General features: G+C 38.0%; 2 protein-coding genes across 3 annotated transcripts in view; both read left to right on the top strand.

The window, feature by feature from the left end:
• Positions 1–22313, top strand: part of tdrkh (tudor and KH domain containing) — a 193849-nt gene that overhangs the window by 16996 nt on the left and 154540 nt on the right. The window lies entirely within an intron of this gene.
• On the top strand, positions 574–21100 carry mbtd1 (mbt domain containing 1). Of its 2 annotated transcripts, XM_051416781.1 has the most exons (17): positions 574–744; positions 2286–2490; positions 2670–2803; positions 2890–3004; positions 3093–3175; positions 3260–3377; positions 3523–3657; positions 3757–3845; positions 5470–5704; positions 6492–6547; positions 8624–8728; positions 8845–8992; positions 10157–10239; positions 10708–10942; positions 12236–12307; positions 13700–13855; positions 14301–21100. In XM_051416781.1, the coding sequence occupies exons 1-17, from the start codon at positions 724–726 to the stop codon at positions 14417–14419; spliced, it is 2109 nt and encodes a 702-aa protein (XP_051272741.1). In that variant the 5' UTR covers positions 574–723; the 3' UTR covers positions 14420–21100. The 2 variants fall into 2 exon arrangements, with proteins under 2 accessions (XP_051272741.1, XP_051272742.1); XM_051416782.1 differs by lacking the exon at positions 13700–13855.

Here is a 22313-nt window from a genome sequence, read left to right on the forward strand (position 1 = left end):
CAGAGAAAGCTGAAGAGAGGGGAGAGGGGAGGGGGGAGAGAGAAAGGGTGACATGCAGCAAAGGTAGGAATTGAACCTGGGGCCACTGCGGTAAGGACTCTTTAAGCGGCGAGCTACCAGGGTGCCCCAGTTGTTTGTCTTTAACTTTGAAATGCTGTTCATACTATTCATGTATAATTCAAAATAAAAGGATAATGAGGAACAATGTGTTGAAAATTAAGATGATTTTCCACTAACGCTGCCTTTACTGGGTACTTAGAATAATAATAATTGTATCTTTTGCATCAATCTGAATTGCTACAGTGCTTTTTACTACGCAGTATGAAACTGAAACATGTGCTTTTTACTACGCAGTATGAAACTGAAACATGTACTTTACTGTAAAACAATAGTTTTCCAGAGAATATTCCCTCTGTTTGTGTTGGTGTTGGTCTGACACAAGAGTGATACAGAGAGCTTTTACTCTAATCTAAAGAGGCCATTCATTCAGAGTCCACTGTTTTGTTTCTGTGTGGGTCGATGACCTCCATTCCGGATTGACCAATCAGATGAAAGTAGGTTACGATCGCACATGCGCAGAAGCAGCAGAGTAATTTGTTGATATCCTGCTTGGTAGTAATCATTTAGACGTTGCTATTTCAAAGGCAAATTTATCCCCAACGTCGGGGTTTGGTTTGCATTGGGCAGCACAGTTAACTAGAACGTTATCTATATGTCGGGCTGATGGAAGACACTAGAGATTTGGTGAGTGAAGGAGAGACATTTTAAGGCCGCGAGCCTGCGGTTCCAGAGGATTTGCTCGGGCTAGCACTCCTCCTTTGTTGTTATCTGTTTACGGTAGCTAGCTAGTGGCTTAGCCTGAAAGCTCTCCAAAAAAAGAAGCAGAGGGCAGAAATAAAATAACCTTATACTTATTTCAACCGCATATGTGTCGGTGCAACTTTGCTACGCAAATGGAAAGTGCAGTGTGCTTTTGGGAATAAAACTGGACAAACAGGTTTCCGCTAGCTAGCGGTGCTAACGCCAGTTAGCATTAGGAGCTATTTCTAATAAGGCCGCCCCTTATTTTAGCGCATGTATCAGCTAGCTCTTCTGTTTCCTACAGCTTACATTTAGCGTGTGTCTTTATTGGCTGGTAAGTCGTTTTTTTCCTTCCAGAAGTGTCGCTGCAGGTTAAATACTGAATGTCAGCACTGTCTGTTAGAATGTCACCTGTGATGCTCAGAAGAGGAAGTAGGCAGGCTGTGACAACAGTAAATATTCTAACAATGTTCCGGATCCTGTGCAGCTAATGTGCATTTCTACGGCAATATTTATAATTAGGTTTGGCTTTTCTGAACATAGTTTTTAATATTCATTTCCAGGTTGCTTCTGCAGCCAGCTTCCCGGTCAGATTCCAAAGCAGATGACATTTTAAAGAGATTGTGAAATATCATGTAGGGAAAAAACGAGGATGTACAAACAACTTTTACTCTCCCGTTTTATCCGTTTATGCCTTCTGTAGCTTTTTCTGTTTGTCTTGATGCCTTTGATGTTGTATGTAACGTTAAAGCACTTTGAATTGCCCTGTTGTTAAAATGGCCTATACAAATAAACTTGCCTTGCCTAGAATTGTAATTTTTTTAAATAGATTATTTTATAACAGCATTCTAGAGCTGAAACAAATGATTAATCATCAAAAGGTGACACACAATTTTAATACTGAATAATCGTAAATTGTAAGTAAATAAATTGTAAGTAATATATAAGATAAGATATACCTTTATTAGTCCCCTGAGGAGAAATTCAAATTACACACAGCAACATTGGGGAATATAGTGCAGTGTGTATATAGGTATAAAATAATACATATATACACTATATGCATTGTGTAAGTACAATGGTGTGCAAAATATTTTAAGCAGCTTGACAAAGAAACTAAACTGTACATGTGCAATTTAGGAGAAACTGATGGATGTTTGTTGTGTGATATGGAATCAATTTTTGTTGTTTAAAACCATAACCACTAGAAAATAGTGTCATAAAAGTATTTTCTTCCACTAATTTGATGCACATGTTGGTACACTATGACAGTTTTCCAAAAAACTAGATTAAAAAAATCACATCGCCTTGCTTACAGTATGGCACTATATTGAATCATAGTGCCTGTATCGTGATATGTATCGTATCACCCGATTCTTGCCCTATTTATTTACTAATTAAGGAAAATAATCATTAGTTTCCGTCTTTAAGTATTCCTGTCATTCAGATTCTGATGTCTTTTTGTCATATCCTTGATCGTGAAGGCCGAACGCACCCCACGTTCAGAGCGCAAGCGGAGAGACTCGTTCGGGATGTTTGATGGCTACGACAGCTGCAGCGAGGAGTCCACCAGCAGCTCCAGCTCAGAGGACAGCGAGGATGAGGTGGTGCCCTCCATCCCTGCCAGCCTGCCCATCATCAAGAACAATGGCCAAGTCTACACCTACCCCGATGGCAAGGCTGGAATGGGTCAGTATCTGGAAGTGTGTTGGGAATTTGTGCTTCCTGTGGTTCTCTTGAATATGATCCTGTCACTGAAAAGAATTGGCTAGCATATTACAAAGTCTTCACCTGCTGATTAAAGTTGATGTTGTAGTCGTCTGATGATTTCAACAGATTTTGTGTCTGTTTTGTGCTCTGTTTCACAGCCACTTGTGAGATGTGTGGAATGGTTGGAGTACGAGATGCTTTTTACTCCAAAACCAAGCGCTTCTGCAGCGTGTCCTGTTCTAGGAGTTATTCCTCAAACTCCAAAAAAGCTAGCATCTTGGCGAGACTCCAGGTAAGTTGTAAACATACGACAACAGATTTTTAATGATTAAACCTATGTTATTGCACAGATATTGATGTCTGCTTTGATTTTACAAGGGCAAACCACCAACAAAAAAGGCAAAAGTCTTACAGAAACAGCCTCTTATGGCAAAGTTGGCAGCTTACGCCCAGTACCAAGCAAGTCAGCAGAACCAGGCCAAATCAAAAGCTGGTACGTTACCAAAAAGCAGTAATGGTGGTTAACAGTACTGCTCTGTTTTGATGTGCTCCAGCTTTACGCTGTTTCTTGTTTCTGTCAGTGGTCCCTGCGGAGAGCTTCGACTGGGGTCGGTATATCTGTAGCAATAACACGGCCGGAGCTCCAGTCAGCTGTTTTAAGCACGTAAGTGAACACTGTTATTGAGTAGGTGGTGACCACTAGCTTTCTTGACTTGAAAACTTCACTTCTGCTTCCTCTTCCTGTCAGGCTCCCATGGGGACATGCTGGGGAGACATAGAGGAAGGAGTGAGGATTGAAGTGCTTAACTCTGACACCAACCTCTCTACTAAGGTGTACTGGATAGCAGAAATCATTAAGCTAGCAGGTAAGACTGCTTCACAATATTAATAAGAATATTTTTTTCCAATATGGGTATATATTACACATTCTTGAATGGAGATTGTTTTGACGACTGCTGTTTCCCAGGTCAAGAATGAGCTGTCAGATTAACTGTGTCTAATGTCATGCAGGGTTCAAGGCTCTCCTGCGGTATGAGGGCTTCGACAACGACACCAGTAAGGACTTCTGGTCTAATCTCTGTATCCCTGAGGTGCACCCGGTGGGATGGTGCGCCTCAAGCGGCAAACCCCTCGTACCTCCAAAAAGTGAGCCTTGTGCCAAATCTCACTGGTCTTGTTCCTGAACGCCTGTGCTCTGAATGCTTGGCTGTGACTGTTGCTGTTCTTTTTGTATCTCCCTCACAGGCATACAGCATAAGTACTCTAACTGGAAAGCCTTTCTTGTGAAGCGTCTCACTGGATCTAAAACACTGCCACCTGACTTTAATGGCAAGGTGAGACCCACAAATGCTGTTTTTGATGGCCAGTGCCAATATAAAGTTAAATCAGAGCAAACCCAAAGGCAGAACTGGAGGACAGGCCCACAATGCACGAATAATGCTTCTGTCATGCCTTTTACGTTTCCAGCACATTATTTTCTAGTGAACCCAGATAGGTGTTAAATAATAATTGCCTTCTTATAGTGTGTACATTTTCCCAGAGCTTCTCTTGTAAACCAGGGATCCTCATCAGTGTTCACATTCAGATGAGTCAGACAAGAGGTTCTCACAGTTGCCCTATGTGTGAGCAGTTATCTTATTAAGGGAAGCTGAATGATTATTTTTAGGTAATTTATGATAGCGCTGTACCACATTATCTTCCCCAGGCGACTGCTTAACGACACTCCCTAAACTGCTTCCTGTTTGCTAATATGTCAAGTCTGATTTATCTTTGAGTCCTTAATAAGATTAGAATGTTTTATCAGTAACAAAATCAGCTATATTTCTTATACCACTAGACAACCAGGAATGGTAAAAAACAAATCCCCCTGTCCCCCCTTTTATGACTGTGCTATTCCAAGGTGAAGAATATACCTGCTTTTAATAATTGGTAAAGTTCAGTCCAGACATTGAGTGTGTTGTAAAATTGGATTATGGTAGTCTCTTTGCTCCCAGGGTTAGGGCCTGGTCACACATATGCAAAATCAACATCGGTGGATTTGCATGACTGCTTCACATAAAGTTCAACATGAGCAGTAATAGCAAATATGTGTATGTGGTTGACTTCTGAATCAGACCACAAACCAGCAAGCTGATGTCTGTGTGCGACACATCCGATGGTCCACCGTCCCAGGGGGTTACTCTCATTAATCCAGTGTGTCTTGCAAATTTAGCCAGCCTGAAGGCAGTACTGTAAAGCCAAGCTAGTCTTTGTCTAGTTCATTCCATAAATAATCCTTTACAATTTGGTTGTATTGTTTGAAATTGGCCCCAGGTATTGTTATTATTGTTTTGCCTGCTAAATGATGGCCAAAATAATAATGAGCATTATTTTGATTAATATTGAGATCACGATTATTTATCATAGTATAATCATTTTAAAGACAAAATATTTGCATTACATTGCAGGGTGTGCATGTAGCGACATGGCGGCACAGTTGTACACATTTCAGTACACATTTCAAACGTCAATATCGTATACGATCACGTTCATTTAATTGTGGGTAGCCAAAATCGTGACCATGTTTTATCTTTGTAAGGAGCGTCTTTATACTCATTATGCCAGCAATATCGGCACACAATTAACCCATAAATACTTCTTACCAGATGAGATCCACTTAAATTGGCCAGCCCTTAACCATAGCGGGATGACATACCTTCGATATTTAAGTCAAATAACCTGTGCTTTGTGCCATAATTCTGAGAAAATGTTACAGTTGTATCAAGAGGAGGTTTTTCATTTTATTTGAATTAAACCTCTTCAAACTTGATAAGATTTATTAAAAGTATTAAAATTATTTGACAAAAATACTCAGTGTTGACTCAAAAATGTTCTTCTTGTTGGACCTGAAACTCAAAAATCTCATAAACTCACCTATATCAGTGAAATTGGAAATCCATGTATCCTTTCTCACCACAGGTACACGAGAACTTGCAGTTCCCCTTTAAAAAGCTGATGCGGGTAGAGGTGGTGGATAAGAACTACCTGTGCCGGACACGGGTGGCGCTGGTGGAGCAGGTGATCGGGGGTCGCCTCAGGCTGGTCTACGAGGAGAGTCAGGACCAGTCAGACGACTTCTGGTGTCACATGTTCAGCCCCCTCATCCATAATATAGGCTGGTCCCGCAGCATCGGGCACCGCTTCAAACGATCCGGTGAGATTGGAAAAACCCACCAACGCTTACGTTTAAATCGAGAGGCATTGTGAGAAAGTGAAGGAATCAAACAGGAGGCAATAGTGCATTTGTTGACAAGAAGAAAAATTTAGAACACCACCAGACTATATGTTATGAAAAAAAGTGTGTTAGTTGAAGGTACTCCAGTGAATTTAGTTTTGGGGTCTTGTGAGAGACAGATTTAACAAAAAGATTTGTTAGAGATCCTGATACGCTGGATCATTCATTTCATGCTACGTGTTATACAGCCCCATTTTACATTTAGCTATATATGATTGTTGTCTCCAGACCAAAGCCAACATATCTTTATTGATCATGATGGTTTTCCTTCAGAGACATAGAAGACACTTATTTTACAGCTTGTTCTCTGAGTAGTACTGATGAATGAACTGATGTTGATATATGAAATGAGTGGACTTTAATGTCATGTCTAATGATTATAGTGTACAAAAACTTTCTTTTCTCCACTGACTGTTACTGAAAAGCACTGTGGGTGTTCTTTAAAAAGGCCAAAAAAATCAAAAAAATTGTGATAATAATAGCTGTGGTGGGCACAATTTAATGAAATAATGAAAGTTTTTCTTACACTTATAGTGAATCCAACCATTCATTTCTTTTCTCATCAAACAGTGTTCCCTGAAGCCCAGCTTCTACTGTCTGTAGTCTCTGATTGTAATGCTCATGGAGCTCTTTGTTCAGCGTGTATATTGCAGAAGCTTCTTTAGCTCGGGAACAGCAACTCATTTTGATTTGATTTGTTTTTCAGATATTGCAAAGAAAATTGAGGGTCAAGTTGACGCTCCTGCACAGTTCTTCCAGAAGGTAATGCAAAACAGGAAGATTCTATTTGTTCTCCTAAATGCTTCTGGAGATTAGAGTCCTCCAGCTGTGGTTTGAATTGATGCATGTATGTCATTATGAGTGGTTGCAGACCTGGGCCTCGTTCTTCATACGTGGATAACCAAGTTATGCATTTGCCTGAATTTTATGGTTCTCTGAAGCTGGCTTAAAATCCACCTGGAAGTGTCCTTAAGCCAAAACCTGCAAATGTGCAGCTTGTTGACCGTTAGCTGGACCATGAGCCAGACATTTTAGTGTGTCCTCCATTCATGAACTCATTTCAATTTTAATAAATGGCTCGCTTTCTTAGATTTACAGTTACAATGATTGTTTTTTTGTTTAATTTTAGAAAAAAAACAACTTTTATTGAGTTTAAACAAAGAACAGAACATAAATGGGCTCAAAGGGGGAGTCTTCCACTGCGCCTTTAGAAGTACATTTTTCAGGTCAGCAGGTAAAGAAATAGCCCTTTTCCTTTTCAGACAGCCTATAATCTTTCATGAGTGAGAGTTAGAGAAAATTATTGAGAAATCACTGGGATATATTGGTGTATTGATCACAATTTAGCTATCATGATGAAGAGTTACTTATATTTATCATAGTTTGAGATACTATGTACAAAGAAATCAACTCAAATAAAAGCCAGAACATGTGGCATTAAATAGGAAATCATCATTTGACCCTAAAACACTTTTAAATGATTAAATGCAGAATTCACTGTGCTAATAATTGTTCATGCAATTGAAGCTGCTTTTTAAGATTTTTGCAAGAATTTATTATCATAGCAGGCGTCTGATTATCACTGAAAAGCCTCTCATTGGTACCATAAACTAAAAGCAATGTTGCATCAACACCACATTCACTGAGAATACATAACTCTTAAAAGTGATAGAAGCCTGGGAACAGTCGAAGCATTGTGGAGCACAATGTAGAACAAAATGACACCATTGTGATGATGATGATCAGCACTCAGCCAAGCATATTAATGCTGCTCATGGGTTCAACTCTCTCCTCATGTTGCCTTTATTTCAAAATAAGAGCATACTGTTATTCAAACATTCAAATAACCAAATTAGCAGGAGGAGACAGAACAGGATGGTTTTAGCCTGGTAACAGCATGTTAGCTTGAACCACATTAAACCACACGTTACACCACATTTGAAGAACAGGATCCTGGTATACAGGAGATGCTGTGTGTTACATCGTGCAAGTACAAGGTCTTGCTCATGGTGGTACTGTTGGGTCTCTGTAAATAATGTTCTAAAGAGTTCGGTCTAGACCTGCTCTATTTGAAAAGTGTCCTGAGATAACTTCTGTTATGAATTGGTGCTATACAAATTGAATTGAATTGAACTTCTCATTCTTGTGTCAAAGTAATACAAGTCTTGGTGAGCTTTTAAATCTAATATTGAAGGGGAATTTGGTAACTATTTCAACTTAATAAACCTGTTTAGAAATCATTTGGATGGTTAAATGGCCTGTTCCGGTGTTAATGGTGTCTTTCCCTGCTCTCCCTAGCGTCCCCAGGCGGAAAACCAACCTTGAAATTTTGGGACTACCGTCGCGTTAAGTTGGAAATAGGAAGTATCGTCAGAAGCGAGAACGAGCGAGAAACACAAACTACTTTACTGCAATTCGACTTAAACGCACACGCCCCCCTCAATACCGGTTAGCCACGCCGGCTATGAGAACAAGAGACGATGAATGCATTACACACCTCGGTAGACATTGCTCCACACGAAAGATTGCCCGGCAACAAATGCACATCAGCGGTAGAAAGGGGGAGGAGGGTGTCGCAAGTGAGTTTTTTTACAACAGTGTTTTGAAATATACGACTCAGAGCTGTAGGGGGAGCTCGTTGAGAAAACATGCGACGACAAAAGTAAGCTAAAACTAAGTAGTAGTTGTAGTAGTAGTAAGTAAGTAAACTAACCCTACCCTAAAAGAAAACCAACGAAGAAATGGATAGAGTTGCCAGGTTCCCCTTTAAGTGATGATTGATGCATCCGCACATTACAAATAATAATCCATCACAATGTCTCTGTATGTGTACATCAGGTGAAAGATGTGGACCAGAGCGGGGAATGGTTCAAAGATGGGATGAAGCTAGAAGCCATCGACCCCCTCAACCTCTCAGCTATATGTGTAGCCACTGTAAGAAAGGTCAGTGCGTTTGTGGACTCCACATGAATGTCATGTGCTGTGCGTTGTTTATGTTAAAATACCTTTCACACGGCTGCTCCAGACTAACTTCATCCACTGTCTGCTGCTTACTGTAGGTCTTGGCAGACGGGTACCTCATGATCGGGATTGATGGTTCGGAGGCAGTGGACGGATCAGACTGGTTCTGCTACCACAGCACGTCCCCCTCTATCTTCCCCGCCGGCTTCTGTGAAATCAACAACATTGAACTCACGCACCCTAGAGGTACTGTTCACTCATATCTTTGTTTCTTTGAGCTCATTCAAAAAATGTAAATGGGAACTTGCCCCCATTGAGAGGACCACAGATCTATGGAAGTCTTAAAATATCTAAATAGAAACAAATTAAACAAAGAAATACAGTATTTCAGTACAGTGCACATTGTTGTATAAATGTCCTTTTTCTGTATGCATTTATTGTCATTAAAGTAAAAAACACATACTAAAAGGACCATTATTTAGTTTTTCAGCTGAATTACTGAAACTGAATTATAACCATTTTCCAGGACTGATTAACTAAAGGTCACAGTGTTTATATAGCAAGTACTTTCAAGAGCAGAACGTCACAGTACTTCACAAAAAACCCATAAAAAACGACCGCAATGGGTCTGAGTTTTGCAATGTTTCACAATCTAACACTTCACATTTGGGTCCAGAGTCAGAACCTGGTCCACAGTGACACCTACATTTTCTAGGGAGTATTAAACAGGAGAGAATGAAAACTTCCATTGCCTTAGGGACAAGACTGGGTGGGGTTTTGTCAGCATATCCACTTTTACAGCTTAAAGCTAGTTGTTTAAAACTGACAGTTTGTCTTCATTTTGAGGCTTAAACGTATAATATATAAGGTCTGCTGCTAAGGGTCTCTCACATCAAAACAAGGAGAAAAGAGGTAGTTTGATAATGTTGTGAAGTAGCGTTGGATCATCGGAGTTGTTGTCTTCATTGTTAAACAACCACCAGTGCTGATGATAATCTATCTATGGTATTATACATTTAAGTCCAATCGCAACACAGAAAACAATGTGAAGAGGTGTATTTCATTTCAGTGTTGTCCAGTAGAGGACAGCCTCGACCTGCCAATACTAAATAAACAGTAACACCACTGAAATTCAATACACGTCTTCACTTTGATTTTAATGTGAAAAAACAGTTAATTCCATTATTGGAGAGAAAAAGCTAAATTGTCTGAACATGTGTTTAAATGCATATAACAATGTGTGTTGTATTTATCTTAATTTCTTTGTTTAAATGGTTATTTAGGCTATTTCCACTCAGAGCCTCTATGCTGTTCTCTCCAGGTGAAATTACTGGTTAGAAGTAGTTAAATAACATCTTCTTGCATATGGTTTCTTCATGTTGTGGTCTCAACACTGACTCTGTTCCCCAGGGTACACTAAACTGCCATTTAAATGGTTTGACTACCTCAGAGAAACGGGTTCAATAGCTGCTCCTGTCAAGCTCTTTAACAAGGTAGGCTTCATCAGTGGTTTCTCCACCGTGGTTGTCCTTATTAAGATCTTATCAATCTGAGTTTCAATGTCCTCTGGTATTGTTTTTCTGGTTATTAATAACAGCAGCAGCATACCACCTCATCTTAAACATCACAAATGCGTTTAAAAAAAGTTTTCAGTAATGTAAGTTGTAACCACTTAGGTTCTCCTGTCCTGCAAAACCACTGGTGTGGTCTTTTAAAGGGTCCCTTTAGACCTTTATTAACTCAAGTACCACTCACTAGATTTCTTTCTGCTGAAAGCTCCAGAAAAAAATATTGCCTCTTATTTCTTCCCTTTGTTCTGTCTGATTAATGAGATTCAGGATTTATCAGTGCTTCTCCACTGTTTGCAGGATTCATCAGTAGCTTGTTATGTTTGTGTTTTTATTGTATGTAAATGAGTAACGTTCTTTTATTCACTGTCCTTGCTGCCTCGCGTCTCCTAGGAGGTTCCCAATCACGGTTTTCGGCAAGGCATGAAGCTGGAAGCTGTTGATCTAATGGAGCCACGGCTGGTGTGTGTTGCCACGGTGACGAGGATTGTGCACCGGCTACTGAGGATCCACTTTGACGGCTGGGAAGATGAGTATGACCAGTGGGTGGACTGCGAATCACCTGACCTCTACCCTGTGGGCTGGTGTCAGCTGACAGGCTACCAGCTCCAACCCCCCGCCTCACAGAGTAAGGACATGATACCTTTCAACCACTAACCACTGAGGACCTGTGTCTCTCTGACACCCTGACTCCACTCCACTCTTAGTGAATAATTGCTGCTATAGTAATGATTTAAATCTCATAAATAATGGCAACTATTTTAAAAATCAAGTCATCATTAAAGTTTGTAAGTTAAAATAATGATAAATATTCTGGTTTTAATAATCTCAAATAACATTCGCTGCTATTTCTTGTTTTAACATTCTAAATGTTATGATGTTGGGTTTTGGATTGTTGGTTGGACAAAACAAGACGTTTTGTCACATTACTTTGAAAGCTCTAAGATATTTTTATATCTACATTAGAAAACAAACTGTTTCATTAATATATATATATATATATATATATATTATATAGATCAAATAATTAATCAGTCATTTACTGAAATAATGGACAGATTCATTGATGATGAAAATTACTGTTAGTTGCAGCCGTATTAAGGAGATTCTTGTCATGTCCGATCAATCATTAAAAAGCGCTTTAATTAATTTTATTTCCCCGTAGAATAAAAAACCCTGACACCCCTCTAATCATCAGAGCATCAGTGTCAGTCTATATTTGCAGCAGAACACTTGATGTATAGCATGTGAGCAAAAAGGAATTAAATGAGGGTAGTAACCTGCAGTCCTGTCACATTTAACTAACCTGGGTGCTTTCAGATTGGAGGCTATTAAATAGGCAATCCAATAAATGATGACACTGATGAGTAAATGGAACAAGGGATCTAAAGGGTTGATTGAACGAGTGAGAGGTGGGAACAGGCGGTGGCCACGGAGATAAATATTATTAGAGATAGATGATATTATTTTCTAACTCACAGCTGTATTGTGTGTACTTCAGATTTCTTGTTGTACTCTTTACATATTCTTGTACATACTGTGTATCCTGGTCATTTTCAGTTGATCACTTTAGTCATACTGGACTTTATCTCACCACTTATATTTTGATATATTCATTTTCTTTTGAGCTCACTGTTTTCTTTTCCACATATTTTGTGTTCATATTATAAGATTTACATACTGTCATAACATTTAAACTCATTTTGCGGAGATGTTCAGATACCATTTCTTCCTTCCCCATTACGAACGATACAGAGTACAGATCTGATACAAATGATGTACATATAATCACTCTCCTTCTACTGGCTCAGGTTAAACCAATAAAACATGAACAAATACAGATAATGAATGACATAGAATGTTCTGTCTGTTGTGTTAGCCCACACGTCCCATAGTTTCCTGTTTTATGGCCTGCTTTCAGGTAACAGGGAAATGCCTCAATCTGTACCCAAGCAGAAGAAAAAGGCCCAGCAGTACAAAGGCCAAAAGAAAAGTGAGTAATCCTTTTTCACTGTCAGTTAGTTTCTCTCCACTCTTTCCTTCGCCTTCTCCTTTTCTTGTTTCTCCTCCTGTCACTGGTTACACTTGTGGTGGAAACTCTGCTGCTCTCTGATGGTTCACCTGTTGGGCGTGTCCGGAATATTTTCATCTGACCTCGTGTGTCACATTTCAGGATCTTGTAAAAAGGCGAGCGTTCTGTCTTTTTCCCTTTGGAGTGGGACAGTGTATTCATTTACCCCAGTAGTGTGTGAGATTTTGTTTCAGTGTTTGAGATACTTCAGGTTCTCTGAGAGCAGAAGGCCTGGTGTTGCATCCCTATTCAGGTCCAAAGTTTCAGATCACAAAAGCAGATGCTAATGCTAAATTGATGCACGTTTTGCTGAACATGCAGTACATATGGAAGTCTATGGCAGCCAATATCAAAATGAAATCATTTTGTGTACAATGTATGACAAAATCCAGATTAAATTAGTAAAAATTTGCCATTTCAAGTTAAAAAATGTTAAAAAACCATTACTAGCTAAATTAAAATGATTAAATAAAAAATTAAACCTTGACTAACAAATAATTTTCAGTGCATTCTATAATGATAATAAAACTGCATGTAAAATTGACTTCAGTTTGGCAGACCATGTTCACCCCTAAACTTGGAAATAGTTCAATACTGATTTAAAAAAAGGACCTTTCCATGTTTTTTTATGGTCAATGTAATAACGGTCGCTTTTGACAGATTTCACAAAAGAGGCCTCAGAGAACAGCCGTTCCAAACAGTTTCATTTTGCCAGACATATTTTGAAATTTGTCCAGCATTATGAAGTTGATCGTAATGAAAATAACCAGGAAAAATGCAATTTCCATTTCTCCCCAAATACTGATTTTGACATAGTTTACACATTGTCTGCCAGTTTAAAGATAAAACAAAAATGTCTTACTCAGTTACATTTTTCTCAAGGCAGCGTTTTGCTTTGGCGTGCACTGAAAATCATTAAATTTTCACATTTGTAGTAATTATTTTGATTGTGGACTTTAAAATTAAGATGAAATTTATATTTTGACATGATTATGGAAAATGAAAATGTCATGAATATTAAATTATTGAAATATTGGAAGTTACAGACTTCCATACTTTTGGCACAGTTGTAGCCTCGTTGTTGATAGCTAACAGCATCTGCTTACTGCGGTCTGGCAGTCTGTTTACAGCTTACCAGGGGCTTATTCAGATGGGTATATCAACGCAGTGTGAGGCTAAATTCAACTTTTCAGCCAAAGCTCTAACCTTTTTAACTTTCCTTCCTAATACATAATCAAACATCAACACGTTCCAGTTGAATTGAAGTGTGTAATAAGCCCCTGGTAGCTTACCCGAGTCTGGCTTGGTGTTTAGAGAGGAAGATTCCGGTTGGTCGACGGCCCTTCAGTCAGGCAGGCAGGAGGAGGAGCAGCTTCTCGGGGGACGAAGAGCAGAGTCCACCCCCTTACCCTTCCCAGGGGCCCACTCGGCCCCGACCCCGAACCCACCTCCACCAAACCCACAAATCAGGTAACATCACACTAACGATCAACCCAGCATGGCACCGAGCCGTCAGCGGCTCGAGGCTGTTCTTACAGGAGACAGTCGCCTGAGTGTCGCTCGCAGGGCCTCGCTGTGGATCTGGATGCTGCTGATGCTGCATGTTCTACTGTTGAATCAACCTTTTACGTTCATTGTCCTCACATGAATATTTCCTCATGTCAGTGAAGGTCTGTTTGTTTCATTTGCAGGAATTTCTAGTGTTTTGTCTCCACTTTGAAGCAGCCATAACGCATGTTTCATTTTGTTAGTAGTGAAAGTGGTTATCTTGATGCTCAGAGTGCATGTGACGTTAAGATTGACACCTGGAACAAAGAGAGAGGCTCCTGTATTTGACTCAAAATGCATGAACCAGACCGGCTCATCTGTGCCGCTGTTCTCTCTCTCTCTTATCTGTCTCTGTCCCCATCTGTAGAGTCTCTCCTGCGGATGAAAGAGGAGACGGCCGAGGTGGACGAGTTCACCTTCTCACAGGGCACATCCGACCAGGAGAGCAACGGCTCGGGCAGCTACTACATCAAACAGGAGCCCTAAGGTCATGAGGTCGGAACAGCAGGACCAACCCGGGTCAAGACACACCTCTGGAAAAAAAACCCCAACCCAGCGAGGATCAGGAATGCGGGGAGTCAAACTAGCCTCGATTCCCACTCAGACCAATGCCACAGGCCTTCTATGGAGTCCGTACAGCAGATTGCGGTGATGAGGAGAAAGGGGTGGCTTTCATGCTTTTGAATTGAACATCACTCTGAACAGTTTTCTAACCTTGTAGCTGCGTGTGCACATAATCACTCTCAAAAACCTGTATGATGGAGGGCTTGGAAAGCACCCGGGGACGGGCCTGGGTCACATACGTTTGGGCATTCTCTTTCGTACCGCCCTCAATCTCTCCTCTCCAGTCGGAAACATCCCGACCACACCGGATCTCGGATGGATTAAAACACACAACCCTTTTTCTACAGAAATGGGGGGGTCCTGCAAGTCGACATCAGCCCACCCTGCCTCTGCCACAATCTGGGCCACGCACAGAGACCTGTAGAAACTGTGAGAACCATTTATTGAGCCAGGTCTTCACTTTTTTTTTTGTTTTGTTCGTTTCAGTTTGTTTTCAGGTCAGAGTGTCAGCCACTGAACGGGCCGAGGTGAGAAGAGAGGCTGGCAGCGAGAAGGACAGTGTTGTGTATATTTTGATTATTTTCTTCTGAACAATATTGCCAGGTGGACTTTTACTTTGTTAATAGTACTTGAATATTTTTTTTCCTTTATTTTGTAATGATTTTGGAGTTGTTTTTGTCTTAATGTACTTATTTTTGCATTTACGTTTTTGGTGGCTGTGTGGGGAAACTTAATGTGCATTGTTTGATAAAAGTGATTATATTCATATAGTATGTGGAGACCTATTCAAATAGAACTACAGAGTATAGATATTAAGGATTGTGATTCGAAGAGAAATCTTAGTACTGATATTGATCTTTTTTTCTTTTCCAATATTGGACAGAAGATTTCCACAGCTGCATTAATTTCTGATTCAAACATTACTGAAGCAAAGTCACCAAAATGAAACTATCGAACTCTGATATTTTAATTATGGATACATTCTTCAATGATTTGTTGATTCATACTTTGGAACATAGTGACAAATGCCCATAAGAAAGTATTTAGCTGGCAATGATATAATACAGAAGAGCAGCCTTATCCTTACGTTTGAGAAGCTGGAACTAGCATCTTTTGGGGCATAAATAAATTATTAATATTATTGGTGAATTCTTTTAATTTATGGATTAATTGTTTCAGCTTTAAGATGTCCACATTAAAGCTGCACCTGCTGCCTTTAGAAGGGCTGTTTGTTTTTTGTTTTGGTGTAGTTCCCCTCTATTATGTGCCAGTTTACGTACATTATGTACATTAGAGTGATTGGATGTAAAATTTAAATTGACATGGTGCAGCTTGAAACAGTAATACACCTTTACCATTGTTTTATTTAATTACAGAAATCCTCCTGCACATTCCATTGGGCCTTCACTAACACTGTACGGATTGTACATCCTAACGTCCTTCAGCTATGTTAGGTTGGCATTGTGGGGAATATCTGGTATCCACATTTTGAGCTACACTGCCCCCCAAAACTCCCCCATACACAACCTTTCCTTCCCGGTCCAGCTGGTAAACCTGCCTTTAGGTTACTATACATAAGCCAGGATAAGCTTAATCAAAAGAGCACATATCTAATGAGGTAATAGTGTTGGGTGGCTCCGATAGCTCAATGTGGAGCTTTAGGGACCTATTACAGTAATCACAGCTCCCACAATGCCACTAACTGTGGATTAGCCATTTTCTGCCTTGTACGAGTTTCCATTATGAATATGTGAGGGGCTTTGTGTTGTAATGTTTAACAGAAATTATGAAGCTGTGGAGATAAGGTTTTCAGTTTAAAAAAAAAAAAAAAACTCACCTTAGTTTTACAGACATACTAAATGGGAAACAAATGAGCATAGTGTGACTGTAAGTGAGCAGCAGGGTATGTTAATAGTATAAAAGAGAAACCTTACTGGTATGATAGGGTACAGTCTGACATGTTCCCACTGTCCAACCCTACAATATGACCTTTACAGTTTGGATGTAGCTGCTGTCAGGGAGGAAGCTCAGCTGACCAATGTTGGCCTCATATCAGCCGGACTGTCCAGGATATTAAAATGTTGTGGATGCTGGCAGATGCATTACTTACATATAAAGGTTGCAGTACAGCAGTGATTCAGATTGCAGATATCAGGTGTTTCTGTTCTGCTTTGGACCACATCTGCTGTATTTATACCCAGAGGGTACACAGGTATCCATCTGGAACTCAAGTATACAGAGTCTGGAGTATGCCACCAGAATGATTTTACATTTATTCAGTGTTGATTTATTGCCAATTAATACTTTAAAAAAGCAATTAGGGTTGGATTTTTTTATGTAGAAAAAGCATTAAACCAAAAATTACATAATTGAATTAATATTAATTTTTTCTTAGTTTGTAAAGTCAATTATAAATTAATAATTGAGTTTTTCAAATGCAATGGTAGAATATTTTTTTTATTCAAAGAAAGAGTAACACACATAATGCCTTTATGTAGTGCCTCTATCTACAGGAACTCTAATTTGCTGTCATGTGTTTATAGGACTCTGGCCAATCAGACACACCTCTGTGTCTCTATATGTCATATTAAGTTGCACACTGCTTACACAACTGTAAATTAAAGTATTATGTTAAGTAAATGGAATAACAAAGTAATATTGAAAATCTTTTTGAAAAATAAATTAGGGATTCCATATATAACCAATTACTAATTTAAAACATAAGATACCTTTTTAAGATATCTGTATTAGTATATAGAATTATTATTTGCCTGATTTAATGATCTTAAGTTGCTTTAAAAAAAGATAAATGTATTAATTGAATATAATGAAACACTGAAAACGTGGCACACTCGAGCCTCCATACAGTCAGCATTTGTAGCGTCAAACTTTGGTTTCTGTGATTGAAAATAAGAGGTTGGACTTTAGAGGAAAGCAGGAAAATCTGCCTTGGTTAAACAGTCTCATAATCGAGCAGTTTTGTCGTCCACATGCGAAAAATAAGTTAAATGTTTTATTAGGGTAATATGCAAAGCATTAGTGTTTCTATTGCTTAGGTTGTTCTCATGTCAGAGCCATATGTATGCAAGCTAGTTTATGATTCACCTGAGCCACAGAATAACAGGTTTGTTGTTAATAATGAAACATGAACAATGCACTGCTTTTAATAGTCTCTGAGGGCAGCATTCACATAAGACGACAGGATCTAAAAGTGGCATAAATATATAGATTCTATATATATATCTCTATTCTTCATGACTATGATGGTATGGAGTAACAAATCCAGATTAGTCAGAAATCCATGCTTGGCCTTGGAAAAGACAAGACTCCTCCTTTCATTCTTCTTCGAGCTAGACTTTTGCAGCTGTTTATCTACTACCTCCTGATGCTAGCCACGTTTAGCTAAAAACAAGCGTGTGAAATAGACTATAGCAGTGTGTTAGCATATGCAAATGAAAATGATTACCTAAAAATGATCCACTTGAAGACTAGACACCAAACATGGAAGAATTTTATCACAGCACATGAGGTAGTCTTCTAATTTGAATGATGCAATAATAATAGATCCCATATTATTTTGCTATGTGAAATAAACTTATAGCACCCTCAAATGTCATGATCACTACATTAATATAATTAACATATGAGATAATTTAACAAAATTGTATTGTATCTGTGATTTTTGTGAGCAAGGGTTCATATACAGAATACTCGGTGTATGACCAAAGGCTGTATTGAAATGCAGAGCGGATTTAAGATTCTCAGTGACGGTAAAAGATCCATAATTTCTCTTTCTACCAGTAAGGTTCATGATTCAATTCTCAGGAAGTTTGTGTTTCTTTACTTTGTTTGGTTGTAAGGGTCGTAACTACAAGTCTGAATCGGCTGTTTAAAAGCTCAAATGCGTCTTCATTATGTGCATCTCTGTACGGAAGCAAATAAGTGCTGTAATCACTAGAATCTGTTAAGCGACTGAAATAGTACTTTTGTCATTTAAGTGGTTTTAATTCCAGTCTTTGAAATTTTCAATAGGTAATTTCAAGTGGTACAATATAAAACAGTTTTAATATATATATATATATATATATATATATATTGTTTTAAGCAATTATTTGTTTCAGTTGTATGTTCATGGTTCGCAATTTCATGGATGGAGAAAACCGTATTCTAGTTCATTTTAAACGTAAATCCTGTGTGCCTTCATTATAATCTTAAACAAGAGTATTATCTTGTGCTCACAAATTATTATGTTAAATAATAATTAATTATTTAATAAATAATCTATCTAATCTTATCTCTTTCAGGAGGTCAGGGCTCTGAAAATTAGTCAAATTTTAAAAGTCATCTAAAAATTGAAGTCAGTTTGCTCAGATTTGCTTGGTGAAATTCAGAATGGGAGTTCAGGAAGTCCCAAAAGATGTACTTTTTAACTTGTAAGCAAAAAATAAGTAATAAAAAAAAATTTTGGGACTAGAAGTTTTATCAACCTTTCCATAGTTTATTGAATATTTGACACTTGGATTTTGTTCAAATCAAATGTTTGAAATTGCACCATTTGAAATGACTTAAAATCATTTTTAAAGACGATGATTCAAATCGCAGAAAATCAAATTCATGGTTTTCAGAGTAAAATATATTGATGCTAGAAATGTAGTGGTAATTTCAACATTAAGTATTCAGTTGTATTCAGGTAGTTGGTTGCTTTCAAGATTCTAATAGGGCGCTTAATGGCTTCCATATTATTCAAACAACGAAGGTCTTATCTCACTTACAATTTCATGTATTTGTGTCCGTGTTTTGTAGCTTTTTAATGTGCTCATGTTAAATTCTACGTTTGAGTGATGTCACAAACACACAGATGTTTGTTGATTTGTTTGGTTTGATTTGCTTTTTGTAGCTTCCTGGTTTTCCTTGTATTTCTGAACGGGGTGTGAGATTTGTTTTCTACCAGTTTCCTCTTTGATTTGTCTTCTGATCAGATTGGACACAAAGCTCAGCTGAATCACTAGGCTTCTCAGACCAAATGAGCAATAAAAGACAGTCTCACAATCATTTGAGGCGGATCGGTTTCAGGTTAGTTATTTTCCTCTGATGTCGGAAGGCAGAATGAAGCATTAAAGTACTTCATGACCAAACTGCATTAATTATCTTAGTACAAAAAAAAAAAAAAAGACTGTTCTATGGACTAACTGCTGCTAACCTACTCTATATTAACCCTAAATAATCAAATGCACAATCAACACTGTTTTGGATTTTCAGTTTCTCACTTTTCCTTGTAGATATTAAACTTTCTTGTTTCACCTTGATCCCCAAATCTAAAAATGGAACAAGTTTGACCTCCATCCACGGGTAGCTGTGTATTTAAAGTGTTTGGGCATCAGTAGCTGGAGGTGGAAGCAATGAGTTGATTTGGGATTGGGCGCACTGATCAACTGAATGCATGTAGAACAGAACGCGTTGTGCCGATGTTGTGCTGAGCTTGTTTTGGGTTTTTTTGTGACCGTCATTGGTTGTTCTTTAGTCCGTCTGTGTTTTTCCTCCTCCACTGTGTTTAGAAAATGTATGGAAGCATATTACTGCCAAGTAAAGAAAAAAAAAAAACTTTCCAATTTTAGACATGATAAAAAATACTCGTGTTGAATCCAATTTTTTAAATAAAATGATCAGATACTAAGTAGAGGCTTTGTCCTACTAAGGCAAAATTACAATACAGTCAAAACCTTGTCTGCTTTTATATATTTAGTATCACTAACTTTAACTTTTGACTAATTAGACTCACTATCATTGTTTTGACATATTATTTCATGATTTAAGGTAAAAGTCTTTTATTAGGGTAATAACAAACCTATCTTATAATTTTTAAAGCAAGTTTTAATTATTCAGTTAAAGTCCAAATGTTGACATATCTAATAACTGGCTTCAATTTTTGACTTGCTATGTCATCATTTTGACCACCATGAATACTTCTTATTTTCATCGTATATTTTTTCTTTCCGTGGCGTTAATTGGCTTCATTAGAAAGGCTGTTGTTGCTGCCACTTGTAGGCAGTGCTGAGGAGCAGGCCGGAGTTGGATATTTGTTTTTTTTCTTGGATACTAACACGGGTCTTTTGTATGTGATATGCCCCCTCCCCTCCCCTCCCCTGATTATATTAAACCATTATATTGTGGTGCTATATATATTTGATAAAAATGACTAAATGTATTTGGATAACTATTGTCTGAAAATAATTGTGAGTTGAGAAGGTTATGGTGCAAAATTTATTTTGGATACAAATGAAAAAAAAAATCTATGTTAATAATTATAAATCTATTGATATTAACACTGACCCCCTGAGGTACATTATTAGATTGCAGTTTAAAGTTTGTACATCTTTTTGATAGTGTATACCAGTTTCCTTTCATATGGTAAATTTGTGCTGTGATCAAGCTTTGATAGACTTTGTAAATAAAGCCAAATGTTTGGATCATAATATTGGTTGTAATGAACGGCTTCTTTGTTTACAAGCATTGCAAACTGTTTCCGCATGGCTGTGAAAGTTTATCTGGTGATTTTTGTAAGATCTGACTTTTACACTGAATAAAAAGGCTTATGACATCGGACACTGGTGGAAATCCTTTCGTCTGAGTTTCAGCACGCGAGTCTTTCAAGGGCACTCTGAACGCCGGCAGCAGACAGCGCACTGCAAAGACACTTAAAGGACCTTCCCCATTAATTTACCTTTATTGAAGAGGCATTATACATTGAATAAAAGTTAAATTAAAGTTCTCAGCCTCCATTTCTTTGAGTTGAGACTTGGGGAATCAGTACTGCCACATAATAATACATACATACATACACACATACATACATACATACATACATACCAAAAAAATGAGGAATGTGTGTGCTGTTTATTGTTTTGCTTTCAATGACTCCTTGATTTCCATGATTTTGTGCTTTGGCAGATCAAACAGATCTCTCAGACAGCACACAATCAGGATTACAGAATCTGGAATTGCAGTCTTTGTTTTATTACTTCCATAGGCGATTATTCAATTGATTTTTTACAAGTAGCATAAAGACAACTATATCTGAATTTCATTATATAACCATAAGTAAAATAATGGTTTCTCATTGACTGACCAGCTGGACATATAGTTTTTTCATTAGTTTTTGTTTTATTTAGTTTTTAATAATTGTTAATTATTGTTTACATCTACATAGACCAGGACATCACTACATGTACTCACTGTAATGCTGTTTTGTCACACATTTCACACAACAATTCTTATATTATGGTGATTATACACTAATGAAATCATATTATATTATATTATACATTATATCATATTATATTATATTTCTGCCAAATGATGCTCCTAAATGTCACACATGCGTTTGAAATACTGGGTCCTGAGGATTGACCCGTGTCTGTGGTCTGAACAAAAAAGGGATTTCTCTTACTTTTCCATTGTATGGATTCCAAATATTTTAGATTAAAGTGCAAAACAGAAGCAATATTTTCATCTGTTTTGCAATGATTGGAAATTAGAATTGCAAGCAGTCTGTGTTTTTAAAAGGAAATTAAAAACGTATCTTTTTAGTCTGGCTTTTACTGTAGTATAGCCTTAGTTTTTAGGTTTTAATCTTTGTTTTTACATTATTTGTCTCCCTGGTGTTTTGTTTTTTCACATCAAGTTTTATTTATATGTGTATTATGAATAATTGTATTTATGGTCGTTCATTTTGTTTATATTTTTGATTTGTGCTTTCTCGTCTCGCAGGTTCTCATGGATCCTGGTGGAGCCTCCTGCCATGGTCCTGCTTGACTGC

Source organism: Dicentrarchus labrax, unplaced genomic scaffold (assembly GCF_905237075.1).
Source record: "Dicentrarchus labrax unplaced genomic scaffold, dlabrax2021, whole genome shotgun sequence".
NCBI classification, from domain to species: domain Eukaryota; kingdom Metazoa; phylum Chordata; class Actinopteri; family Moronidae; genus Dicentrarchus; species Dicentrarchus labrax.